This window comes from Vanellus vanellus (assembly GCF_965231255.1).
Source record: "Vanellus vanellus genome assembly, chromosome: 7".
Taxonomy (NCBI): Eukaryota; Metazoa; Chordata; class Aves; order Charadriiformes; family Charadriidae; genus Vanellus; species Vanellus vanellus.
In genome coordinates this window covers 37,611,142-37,624,352 of record NC_138912.1, presented here as the reverse complement: position 1 = coordinate 37,624,352, position 13,211 = coordinate 37,611,142, and the positions used below count along the sequence as shown (strand labels likewise).

The following is a 13,211-nucleotide window of genomic DNA, read 5'->3' as shown; positions in this document are numbered from 1 at the left end:
TGCGGGGTGAGGCGGCGGGGAGCGGGTACCAGGGCTGCAGCATCCCAGGGAATGGAAAACTCTCTGCTCCGTGCCGGGGAAGCCCTTCTTGGCATCTCGACCCCTCGTTATCCGTAGCTTTGCTGCTCATCCCTTCTTCCCCTGCGTGCGTGTCTTCAGATGCTCTCTCCTTCCTAACGCCTAATTATGTTGGTGGGACTGTTCGGCCCGATAACGTAGTTATGGATAACGCTGTGCAAATTGTCTTGGAAGACTTACGAGCCACCCCCCCCTCACCCCTCTCCCCCAAATATTTAAGCAACTCGGGCCGCCCCGCCGTGCTTAGCTGCCCTGCGGCACTTCCAGCCCATCGCGGCTGCAAATAGTATGTGGGGCCTTTAAAGAAAATACTCTTTAAAATGAAAGTGAAAAAAATGAAAATGAAAATAAGAAAAGGAAAAGGAAAAGAAAAAGGAAAAGAAAAAGAAAAAGAAAAAGAAAAAGAAAAAGAAAAAGAAAAAGAAAAAGAAAAAGAAAAAGAAAAAGAAAAAGAAAGAAATAAAAATAAAATAAACATAAAATAAAAACAAAAAATAAAATAAAAATAAAAACAAAACCAAAATCATCCTTCCCCCCCCAACAGAAAATTCTTTATACCCTAAAGACTCCTCGACATCTCAGTGAACCCTTATCCCAAATAGCTGAGACGTTTAGTGAGGAGCGTGGTCACCGTCTGAAAGAAGAAGACGCTTTTAGAGGACGTTTCAACCCACCCAAGGTCCTCTCTGCCTCTAAAGTTGGGGTGGGGAAAGCTGCCCACCCCTCCCGTGCCAGCGCGATGGCGACTGAAGGGCGCCGTGACCTCGAAGCCTGAACAAGCGAGTCTTTGTCTCACCTCCTGATTATGCTTTGGGAGTTTCCTCTGTTTATTATTCATCTTTTTTAACGCTTTCATGCACCCCCCCCCCCCCATCCCCCACCTCCCCTGGCTATGTTAAAGATCCAAATGCCCAACCCAAGACATGCCCCGGAGAGGTCGTGGTCACCGGTGGGATGGGGACCACTGGTCCTCCAGCATCCCTGAGCGGCAGCATCCCCGTGCCCCGCGGGGAAAGCCAAAAATCCGGTGGCCCCTCTGATGCTGCCCCTCTCCCGGAGCCGTACGCAAACTGGGGGGGTGTGGACCCTTTGCCGTGTGCCATCCGTCCGCGTCCCCTTGGTTTCGTCACCCGCCGTCCCGCCGGGGCCGGTGACGAGGGTTAGTCCCGCTGCGGCTGGGCGGCAGAGTCCTGTGCAACTCGTCACACCTCTGGGAGCGGTGCCGCTGCGCCGGGGGTTTGATTGACCCGCGCGCGCCAGGCCATTAGAGGAAAAACGAGGGGTAATATGTCAACACCCGGGAGGAAAAAAACAGCCCTTTGCCTTAATGATAGTTTTGTCATGTCCTGTTTTCCTGAAATTGCGCAACGCTAGCGGGCTAACCCTCAATTTGCATTGCTTTAATTCATATTTTGAATACCAGGCGACGAACTTCCAACGCCACCCGATTTAACCCGCACGTTCTCCCTCGTTTCCACCAAAAAAAAAAAAAAATTAAAAAATTAAAAAAAAATAAACCCAACCCTGTACGAAAGGTGCGCTCTGCTTCCAAAAAAAAAAGGCACTCGACGCCCGCCGGCTCCTCCACTTGTTGATACCAACACCCCCACCGGTACCAAACCGTTCTTCAGAGCCCCTCGAAGAGCTTTACGCAGCGGCCCGAGTGTTATCGGGGTTATTTAATAAAAGAATTTAATAAAAGAATAAACACCCGCACAGAGCCTGGCACCAACGGTGACTGCGAGCGCCCGGGATTCGGGGCGGCGCACGAGGCCACAGCCACGCGCCAACGCGCCTTTGAGTTATCCCGCGCCGCAAACTGCGCACGAGCCCAACATCTGGCCCGATCCGGCTGGAAAATCCCCCCTTTTTTATTTCCCCCACCCCACCCCCCAATTTCTTTTCCCGGACCTCTCACACTCAGCCAGCACCGCCGGGTCCGGCATCAGGCGCGTCCCTCCCCGTGCTGCCCAGCCAGGCTCTTCTTTTTTGGCTTCACCCCCCTCAACGTCAACTGGAAATTAGATTTTTTTTAATTTTTTTATTTTATTTTATTTTATTTTTTTCTCTTAAGCCTTTTCGGGCACGTCCCGCTTCTCTGTAAGTTTTATAGACATTTATAGACAACCATGGCAGCCCCTTCCTCCCTTTGCGGAAGGGGAGCGGGATTTGCCGTCCCCCGGCGCTCTGCAGCCCCGCTTGCGTGGATGCTGCTCCATCCTTAACGCCGCTTGGCTCAATTGGGGGTTGTCGCCTCTCCTGGGTACCGCTCAACCCTTTTGCCCCCACCTCCCACCCAGCGAGGAGGTTTAACCCCAGCCTGAAGGACCCGCTTACCACGGGGAGAGCTGCACCCCCACCACTGGGAAGTTTGCAAACCCGTAAATTTGGCTTTAATTCTTTGCGAGAAGGGGGATGTCCGGATATTGAGGAGTAGTTACAGAATACCTCCACCCAGCGTGTGATTTTTTTTTTTTTTTGTGAGTGTCTGTTTTCTTGTTGGTTTTTTTTTTTTTTTTGTGTGTGCGTGGTTTGGGGTTTTTTTTGTTTTTTTTTTGTTTGTTTGGTTTTGTTTGTTTTTTTTTTTTCTATTTTGTTTTGGGTTGTTGGGTTGGTTTTTTTTTGTCTTCTTTTGTTTTTTAATGCTTCTGTGGGTACATTCTGCAGCCCGGGTTTCAGGCCAAAGGTTAATTTTCCCGCCCTGCTGCATCTCCCCGAGGCAAACCCCCTCGGCGGGCACCGAGAGGACGGGCACGCCGGTTCCCGGGGGTCGGTACCCTCCTGGGGGTGCGGGGCCGGGACGGTGTGTGGGGGGGGTGGGAGACAGGGGACTGAGCGCGTTTCGGGGCTCCCCCTTGTGCCCGCACATCCCCACTGCAGAGCGGACTCCGCCGGTTGGCTCCTCAAAGTGGCTTCCCTCCCCCCCCCCCCCCCGGTTGCCCGGGATGGGGGCGGGAGGTGATGATGATGGTGATTATGATGATGAAGGGGAGGGGGGATGCTGAGGCCGGGAGCAGCTCATGGCAGGCTCGGAGGGTACCACCCCCCCCGGGTTGCACGGGATGGGGGCGGGAGGTGATGATGATGATGATGATGAAGGGGGGGGATGCTGAGACCGGGAGCAGCTCATGGCAGGCTCGGGGAGTACCACCCCCCACCAGATTGCACGGGATGGGGACGGGAGGTGATGATGATGATGATGAAGGGGGGGGATGCTGAGACCGGGAGCAGCTCATGGCAGGCTCGGGGGGTATCGTCCCGTCCTCCCCCCCCCCCCCCGGGTTGCACGGGATGGGGGTGGGAGGTGATGATGATGGTGATGATGATGATGATGATGATGATGAAGGGGCGGGATGCTGAGGCCGGGAGCAGCTCATGGCAGGCTCGGGATGTCCCGCCCCCGCTCCGCTCCGCCCCGCTCCGCCCCGCTGGGCGCCGGGCAGCCCGGCAGTGTGGCGAGGCGGGCGGGCGGGCAGGGAGGGAAGCAGCGCCGCTCCCGCTTCCCGGTGCTCCCGGTTCTCCCGGTTCCCGGCTCCGCCGCCATGCCGCCGCCCGCACCCCGCCGCCGCCCCGCCGCCTTCATCCTCGTCCTCTTCCTCCTCCTCGTCCCGATGCTCCGCCGGGCGCTGGCCGCCGCAGGTAAAGGGAGGAAGGGGGGGGTGGGGGGAAAGAAGGGGGCAAGAAGTTTTTTTGGGGGGGGGGAGAGCATCCCCCCACTGTGTCGTCTGTGTGTGTCCCCCCCCCGGAAAAAGTTCACTGCGGTTTACCCCCTTTTTAGGGGCAGCTCCGGGGTCGGGGTGTCCAACCTTCAAGCGTTTATTTATTTATTTATTTATTTTAAATTAATTAATTAATATAAAGGTTGGGGGGGGGCTGCAGGGGAGATGGGATGCTCCCGGAGGGGGGGGGGGGGATGGGGGGGAATGCTCCGGGGGATGCGGGTGTGCAGCGCCGCTCCCCGCCTCGCCGTGCCCCCGGCTTCTGTTATTTATTATTTTATTTATTTATTTTTTTGTATATCTATTTCATTATGATTTTCCTCGGGAAAAGCAAAACAAACCCAGCCCCGTTCGTAGTGTCGCCGGTTGTGATCCCCCAGCGGGTCAAATAAGTAATTATGCAGCCTGGAGATTATTATCATTATTACTATTGTTTTTATTATTATTAATTACATTTTATTTATTCATTTATTTTTAATCCGCGTTTTTATAAACCGAGCGATTGATGACCGAGGCAGCTAAGCGAGCTTTTCCGATGGCTCTTCAAAGTTTCCTGCGCGCGACCCGATCTTGTGATTGAGATCCACTTAAAATCCAGCCCTTCCGCTGGTAATCCCTGCCACAGACAATAAACAGAGGCACAGTCTCTCCTGCTGCCCTCTCTCGTTAGGCTCCCCTGATCAAATTCAGCCTTTCCGCTATATTTTATTTTATTTTTTTATTTTTTCTTTTTTTGCCCCCCTTCCCCGCGCAACTCACGAACATCCTCTGCACCTCAGGACTTTGTCCTTTGTCATCCTCCGGCGGTGGCGAAGCAAAAAGGCGCCGGTGTTTATTTCTCCAGCTATTTAAAAAAAAAAAAAAAAAATAAAAAAAATCCTGGAATATAGAGCTCAGAAGTGGAGACCTATAAAGTTCGATGGCTTTTTAGTGGTTGGAAGAGACCGTAACCGTAACCATCAAGGCTCCGGTGATGGGCAAGGTTGTCATCCCGCTGGGAAGTCAGGAGGGGAGCCCCATCGCTCGCTTCCCGCAGCTTGTGGCAAGGGTTTGAGGACACGTCGCGAAGCTGCTGTGCGGCGCAGATCCGTCTCCTTAGTAGTTAAAAGCGTCTCCTGACAAGCTGATTTTCTAGGAAAATGAACCGAGCCCGCTTTTCTGAAGCGTAATTAAAGTGGCGAGGAGTTTTGGGGAGGGAGTTTAATTAGATTAATATTTTTTTTTTTTTTTTTTCCGCCTCCACCACACAAAGATCCAGTGTGTTTCGGCAAATGGAAAACAGGAATGGCACTATTGACTTATTCAGTGGCCTGGACGCTGCTGTGGCGGTGTCCTCCAGCCAGCAGAAACTCTGCCTTTGCTGGAAAAGGGAGAGCTTCGAGAGCTGGCGACCGGCGTCCCGCTCGGCCGGGAGCAGCGCGGTGTGTGCCGGAGGGTCCCGTGCCCGTGGGAGTGGGCAGCGAGGGGGCCCGGAGACTCGGCACGGCTTGGGATGCTGTGGATGGTGGGGGGGGTGGGTGGGAAGGCTGGATTAACCGGGATGCTCTGAGTCAGGGGATGCTGCTGGGGGGGGTAGGGGGGCGGAAGGGAGATGTTGGCTGGGTTGGTGTGGTCCAGGTCCCCCGCGCTTGGCTCTGTCTTGTGCCATGCTCTTTATTTTAGCGTGCGCCAAGTTCACGCAGGGGTTGAAATAAAAGCAGGCAGGAGGGAGGGAATGAAGAAGGGAGAGGAAGAAAAAAAAAAAAAAAAAAGAAAAAGAAAAACAAGTTAAACCTGACCAAGCTGTCTCAGTTTGAGTCTGGGGAGCTTTCTGAAGGCACGCTGTTAATCCGGCGTATGTAAAGGCGTATAAAGTTTTTTAGCTGTAGAGCTATAATTAGTGTTTTCTCCAGGAGTGTTGTGTGGAGATTGCATGGGATGATGGAGAGGAGGGAGCGGAGATGGGTGCTTAGCCCCGGTGATAATCTGCTCCCTTCCCCATCTTTGCCTGGTTTTAAGGAGGGAGGGGCAGACGTCACCCAGAAAATGTCACTTTTTAATAACAGCGAACGTACCTATTGTTTGTGTTGGCTTTTGCAATGGGGGGGGAGAAGTGGGTGTTTTGGATTGGGGTTTGAAACCCAGAAGCAGTTGGCCCGGTCATCCCCAGGACCGCTGCTGGGGGACACCTTGCTCCCACCCCTGTGTGTGTCGTCCCCCCCACCACCCTCCTCAGCTCTGTGTCCTGGGGCTTTGCCTGCCGGGCTGCTCGCCATGCCTCGTCCTGCTGGGGTGGGCTCCTCCCAAGAAGGAAACAACTTGCTGGGAGGATTTTTTTGAGGTTGCTCGAGGACCTTTCCCCACGAGGGTGGCTGATGACATCCAGCGGGTGACGCTGACAAGGGTGTGTGCAGGCAGTGTGACACTGCCATCCTGGCGACGGACCCTCCTTCCATGCCCCTGCTGTACCACCATCGCCGGACAACACCTCGGGAGGGAGGGAGACGGATCTGGTCTGGTGGGAGGTGTCCCTTCCCATGGCTGGGGGGTGTGTGTGTGTGGAACTAGATGATCTTCAAGGTCCCTCCCAACCTAAACCGTTCTATGATATCATCACTGCTGTCCCCCCCACCGGTGTGGGTCGTGGGCTCCTGCGCATCGGTGGCAGGAGGCTGTCACCATGAGCAGATGGCTGGGGGAGAGAGATGCTCCAAGACCTGTTGCTCATCAGCAAAGCCGTCCCTCGCAGGAGGTGGAGGCTCGCTTGAGGCCAGCTCTGGAAGGATCTGCTCCGGCTTTATGTCTTCTCCTTTAGCTTCTCGGTTACGGAGCCCTCTCTTTCTTAGAAGCGGGGGTTCTCCGTGCAGGATGTGGGCTTTCTCCTTCCCAGCGCGTTTGGGGGGCTGCTGGGATGGGCCTACCAGCCCGGTAGGTTATGGGGGAGAAGTCGGTGAGCTGGACTTGCCGGCTCCGATGGGGAAAAGCCGGGGAGGCGGCAGGAAAGGCTGGATGGAGTCTGCGAGGAGTTCATTACAGCAGATGTCGGTGCCATAAAGCCACAGGTTCCTGCTGTTTCCTATTCACTTATATCCTCCCGGCTTTAGCGACGCTAACGCGAGCGAAAACATTGACTGGAGCGAGGGAAAGGAGGAAGGGGGTGTGTGTGTGTGTGTGTGTGTATAAATCACCAGCCTGTTCCCTCTGCCCCCTCCTGCCATCCCACCCGCGCGTCTCGCCTCGGGAAGCTCCCGGCGGCAAGGGGCTCGGCAGGCCCTGCTGTGGTGTTTTGAAGGCCCCGTTGCCTCTGTTTTTTACTTTTCCTGGAGGCGCCAAGCTGTAATTTGCCGTAATCAGTGGTATTGTGCGCGCCACCCCCGCCCCTGAGTCGGAGCGCGGTGGCACCCAGCTGACCCAGCCGCCCGCCTTTCCGATGCCGGGGGTGGTGGTCCACGTCTGGTGGACGCGGTTCCTCCACGTTCATCCTGGGGGTGAAGGGAGCTTGGCTGATCCTTCCCTTGGCTCTGGGCTTAAAGGAGATGTTGTGCGAGATGCTTGTCTACCCACCCCCCTCTCCCCCCCAAAAAAGTTGCTCTGGTTTCCCACCCGCCCTCCAAAGGACCTCTCTCGGTGGGAGCCTGGAGGCCCCTGGTTGGATGCAGCACCCTCCCCAACACTCCCTAAATCCTCCGGCTCCTCGTCCCCGCAGCCCTGCAGGCTTGGCCGACGCTTGAATTTTTACTGTCGGAGGCAATTTTGGCACGAGGAGTGGGTGGGGGGGAATTTCCTCTTCGCTCGGTGGTGATGTTCTTGAGGGTCTCAGCTGTTTGGTTTTTTTTTTTTGGGGGGGGGTTAAATCAGTTTTGGTCCCGTTGTGGAGCAAAGCGCTCAAAACATGGGGGGACTGTGCACCCCGGGGGGGGGGGGATACTGGGGAGGCAGAAGACAAGCGAAGCATCCCAGCTGCGTGGAATATTATTTTTTTATTTTATTTTAATTTTTTCTATTTTTTTTTTTTTTTTTTTTTTGGAGGCCTTGAGTCACGGCGCAGGAATGCGCTGGGCTGGCAGCCCTAGACCTGCTCCTTGGTGGAGGGGAAGAGCTGCCGTCTCCTCCTCCTCCTCCTCTGAGCCCCGTTCCTTCCCCATCCCCTCTCCTCCCTCCCAAACCGCCGGGCTGGGCTGGTACCAGCCACATGTTTGCTGAGCTGGGATTTTTAGGGGATTTTTTTTTTTTTTTCCCCCTCCCTTTTGCTATTTGTTTGGGTTTTTTGTGGTGTGTTGTTGTTGTTTTTTTTTCTGTTTTTTTTGGGGCAGCTCGGTGGGGTCGTAGCAAGGCACCTCGGGCTTGCGCCGGCTGGTCGGAGAACGGCAGAGCGAGCCCCGAGAGATCAAACGCCAGCCAGGCTTGGGAAAAGCTGGGCGAAGCCAGGCTGGAAAAGGAGGAAAGAAAGGGAAGGGAAGGCAGGAATTATTATTTAGCGCGGGGGCTTGCTCCAGCGTGTCCTGCGTGCTGCCTTTAATCTCCTGCGAGTCCCTCCCTGCTCGGGTCTGCTCCGTTCCTCGCTGCTTTTGGTGGCTTCTCCTCAACCTTCTGGCTTGGCTCGGCTTTTTTTTGGGGGGGGTGGGAGTTTTGGGGGGGGGGGGGGGGAGTAGCTGTTCCCCATTGCAGCCAGTTCACTCCCCCCCCCCTCCCTGGACCCACACTGGTGGGTTACGTCTGGGTTGGGTTCGTAGTGAAACGCCCCCGGGGGTGGTGGGTCCCGCTCCTCATCCCCAAATTTTGGGGGTGTGGGTGATGCTGGCCCGGTGTAACTTGGGGGAAGCGTGTGGGAGGTGTTGAAGCTGCAAGCCTTGTCCCCAAACCTCTTGGCGGATGGGGGTAAATCCGGTAAAGGGAGCATGATGACAGGTTTGGGCGCCCTGTGCTTCTCGGCGTTGGGCTCCATGGAGAAATTCGGGTGGGAAAGGCGGGGGAGAAGCAGCGAGCCACATGCCACCATGACGCTCAGCAGCAGGCAGGGTGTCTCCCAGCTCAGAGAGGAAGAAAACGATGTCGTCTTTGGTGTGGACCACACTTCCCGTCTTTCCTCAGCCCTTGGGCTGAGGTCTATTGCCTGGCTGGAGCATCCATGGAGGCCACTGCGTCTCCTCCTCTTATTTCAGCCCCTCTCCGGAGGGGAATATGGCCAACCACTCGCTCGTTTAGGTGCTGGGCAATATCCCCTTTCCGGCTAATATGTTGCTGACCCCTCTCTTTGCTGCGAGGAGGGGGAAATACCCCGGTCCCAAGCCCCGGGGGTGGCTGCAAAGCCACCTGAGATGCGTGCATGGGGATGGCAGGCATGGTGGCGGCACGGGACTTCCGAAAAGGGGCTGTGACCGTGAGACCAGGCTTCCTCTCGGACCTGGGTTTGTGCAGGCGAAATATTTACCGGCAGGCGCATCCCATTGCCTGCCACGCAGTGCTCGGCCCGAGTGGATGGGGCTGGGGTAAATCCCCTGGGATCTGAAAAATAAATGTTTTGAGCCAGTTTCCCCCCCCCCCCACCACCACCTTGTTGTTTAAGTTAAAGGCAGTGTCGTGGGTGTTTGTGGGTTTTTTTTCCCCCACCCTGGGTGATGGAGGACACAAGTTGAGAGACTTATTAAAGAGTAATATATATACCCAGTTATACAAGAAGCAGAGAGCTCTGGCCTCAAAACCCGAAGCTTTTCTCTGTTTGCATTTGGGGTCTGGGCTGTCCCTTTGCCCCGCGGGGAGTGAGTCCCCGCAGGTAGGGAAGAAGACCTACATCGGTTTGCAGAGCATCTTTGGGGGTTTCCTTCTCCACCTCCATCCCTTCGCCCCGCCGATCCCGTGCGCAGCAGCCCATAATACCCCTATATACACACGTACAGCGCAGCTGCCCTCGTTTCTCTACCCCTTTTTATTCCCGTAAAAGCCCGGAGGAGGGAAGGGGCTTGTTTGCACCACGAGCGATGCCTTCCCTGCCTGAACACCCAGGGCTGCGAGCGTGGATCGTGCTTCTAATCGGTACCAAAAAGCTCATGGAGCCAGACGCAAAAGTTAAAACCCGGCATCTCTCGTGCTCCTGGGGGGTCCTGCTGGTGCGATTCCTCCGGAGATCCCGGGAGTAACCTTTGCTGCCCCTCGGCTCCCCCTCCTTCGCCGGCCTGCGCCGCCTGCGAAAGCTTGAGGGATTGTTTCCCTTGGAAAGAGCGTGGAAAATCTCGTTTTGAGACGTTTAACGCCCGTTAGATCCGTCTGCCTTTCTCTTGAGCGGAGGCCACCGCAGGAGGAGAGGCGAGGACCTCTGGAGCACGGGTGCCCAGGTGGGCTTTGGGGCTCTGCGGGAGTGATGCTGTGGGCAGCATCCTCCACCGGATGATCCGTGCAGGCGGAGAGCACGGGATGCTGGAAAGAGGAGCTGGGGGAGAGCCCCACAAAACTTCCACGGAGGTGGAGAAATGCTCTCGGTGTTGATGTCACTGCGTGCAGGTGCGGGATTGTTGTTTTTTGGATGCTTTGGCTTGCCCTAGGGACGGAGTCGGCACACCTTGATACGTTGGACCAAATGGCGCTCGGGCACAGGTAAAACGTGCACAAGAGATTTAAGGTGTTTGGGAAATGCTCCTGTAAGGCAGGAGGACGCTTTTCCCTGCCGGTTGAAATTGTACGGGGACGGAGGCGGTGGCTGTGCAACCCTGCAAGGGCTCCCTCCTTGGTCGGCAGCGCTTAAGTGCCTCTACGTGTCTTCTCCAGCTTGAGCAAGGAGCAATATGGGCTGTCCACCTCTGGCTGGGCTCCTGGGTGGACCTGCATCTCCTGGGGCGGTGGCAGGCTGGAGGGATGAGATGATGTAAAACAAACCCCGGCCGGGTGGCTCGCGGAGGCGGGAGGCTATTAAAAGGGTTGAGTCGCGTTGTATAGCGTGGGAGTTTTCCTTAGGCGGGAGGTTAGCGAGCCCAGAAGCTCCTCGGGATGGATTTAAATGGGAGAAGGGACACGCCTGGGATGCAGCGTTGCTGCCTCCTCCTCTCCGAGGTTGCTGTCAGTGAGCGTCCCCGATGCTTTCTAGGCTGTGAGGTTTTGGGGCTGATTCACGACCAGTGGCGCATACGGGCAGGTCCACTCAACAGTGGCTGAAGGCACCAAGAAGGTCTGCAGCAGAAGACCTTGCTTCACTGACCGTCCGGTTTCCCAGTGGACTCGCATGATGTGCTGGGAAGTTCTTCCTTCAGGTGGTGGTTGGAGGACCAAGAGCAGTTGGGATGGAGGAACGGGGCTCCGGAGGGGTTTTTGGAGAAGGGCGAACAGGGCTTCCTTCCACTGGGGTGATCAGCTCTGCTTCTTTGCCATCTTGAGGGGGGTCTCATCCCCCTCCTTGCGTGCTCTGTGAGTGAGGGCTGATCTCTGCGTGCCTGTTATCCCCCGTGGAGACCTCACCATCCTACGCTGTCACCTGGCTGCGTTATTGGCTCTATCTGTTTGGGTTGGCTTGGAGAACAGAAGGAGGGTGTTTTCCAGCAGCCAGAAAGTGGTTGCTATTTAAAACCACCACCACCATCATCACCACCACCCCCCAAAAAAAAATAATAAATGCGGTCTGCTGCTTGCTTTTCATCCGTGGAGCCAAGCAAGTGTCCCCACCCTCACCTGGAGGGGCATCTCTGAAGGCTTTGCAGGGCCTGCAAAGCGAAGCTAGTAATTAGGCCTGGTCATGAGGGTGGATCTTGCAATGTGGCCGTGCTGTCTGCTGTGGTCTGGCCTGGGGCCATCGCCTCCTTTCGGGTGGCCGCTGCCCAGGGGTGGGATCCCAGCAGCCTCCCTCCACCCCTGTTTATCCCAAACAGGCTGGGGATGCTGCTCGGGGTGTCTCCCCGCCTGGCGCGGCTCTTCTTACCGTTGTTGGGTGCTGTGGGGGTGTTCTTGCGCTGGACTGTTGCTTCGAAGGTTCTTCTTTCCCCCTTGACAGATATGAAACGTGGAGACCTGCTTGAAATGAAAGCGTGGCTCCTAAGTGCAATTACACAGCGATTAAAAGTAATCGGCGCTCTGGGTCGCTGCATCGGAGACTGGGCTGGTTGAAGGCTTTCCTCTTCCAGCCTACCTTGGAGAAGGTGAAATGGCCTGTCCCATCTGCTTTCTGGGACCTGACCGGAGGACATCTTCCTCAAGCAGGTCAAGTATTGCTGGAAATCTGTGATTAGGCTGGAAGTAAGCTGTTCCCCGTGCTCGGGAGCTCCTCGTCGGGGCTGTGGCATCCTTAGGTGGCTCCGTAGGGTCTCCTCAGTTGCACCGGTCTATCTGCCTTGGGGCCGAGCAGACAAGACCGGTGACACGGCGTTGTACGCCCGGCTCCGTCGGGCTAATGCCTTTTGCTGGAAGGAAGACGAGGTGGCAATCGGGGCTGCCATGCCCTCTCCACCCACACCTGGGTCTGAGGTTCCTTCTCGACCTCCCCCCAGGTCTTGAGGAGATGCCCAACTTGGTTGCGGAAGCCACGTTCTTCCTGAGAGGACGCGTGATGCCCGCTGCGCATCCTTTTGGCTGCTCTCGGCCTTTCAGGGGCCCTGCAAGCGCCTCCTTCCACGCTCCGGCGTCGGCACTAAAGGGATTTGTTTCAGGAGAAGGGATTTGGCTGCGCGGAGCCGCTCGGGCGAGCGGGGTCCAGAGCGTGATGGAGCCAGCGTGTGGGCTGCCAATAAAACTTGTTTTCTCCCTCTTTTCTTTTCTTTTTCTTTTCTTTTTTTTTTTTTTTTTTTAACACGTCTGTCTATGCGAAATGATTTGCTACTGGTGAACGACCAGTCCGCGCTGGGGTGAAGCGAGCGAGGCTGGGAGCTGTGGCTGCGGAGGCTTTCCACGTGAAAAATCCCAAATCCCGTGGTGCCACAGCCCAGGAATTCCAGCATGGGATTGCAGGAGTTACAGCCCCGCAGTTAATCCCTGGTGCGGGTACTTCAGCTACCCTGTTATTTATATATGTATATTTTTATATATATATGTATATATATATATATATATATATAAAAAAACCAAGGTATCATGGTACATATTTCATACTCTAAAATTTACACACCAAGATAAAAACGTCGCCTCTACCCACAGCTGGAAAAGCGAGATCCAAAAGCTGGGAAGAGGGTTGGGTTTTGTTTGGGCTGAACGAAGGGCGACTAATTAACCGGAGCTGAGTTGTTTTTGTTGGTTTTTTTTTTTTTAATTTTTTTTTTTTTAAAAAAAAAAAAAAAACAACTGCTTGGGATAAACTGGTTATGCAAACCGGGGCGAATTGGGCAGGTTCCTTTTGTAGTTTACAACAAAACACCCCGGGAGTCTGGGGCGTGTTGGGGCTGGTCCTGCCGGGGATGGAAAAACCCACGCGCCGGCTTTGCAGACAGGGTCCGGGAAGGATCCCGGGGGGATGAGAGGTAG

At 55.4% G+C, this 13,211-nt stretch overlaps 1 protein-coding gene across 1 annotated transcript in view; it reads left to right on the top strand.

Moving 5' to 3' along the window:
* The first annotated feature begins 3,549 nt into the window (after positions 1-3,549).
* Positions 3,550-13,211, top strand: part of UNC5B (unc-5 netrin receptor B) — a 56,004-nt gene continuing 46,342 nt past the window's right edge. The window contains exon 1 of the mRNA XM_082486730.1: positions 3,550-3,717. Within this exon, the coding sequence (XP_082342856.1) occupies positions 3,621-3,717 (97 nt within the window). The 5' untranslated portion in view covers positions 3,550-3,620. The remainder of the gene's footprint in view (positions 3,718-13,211) is intronic.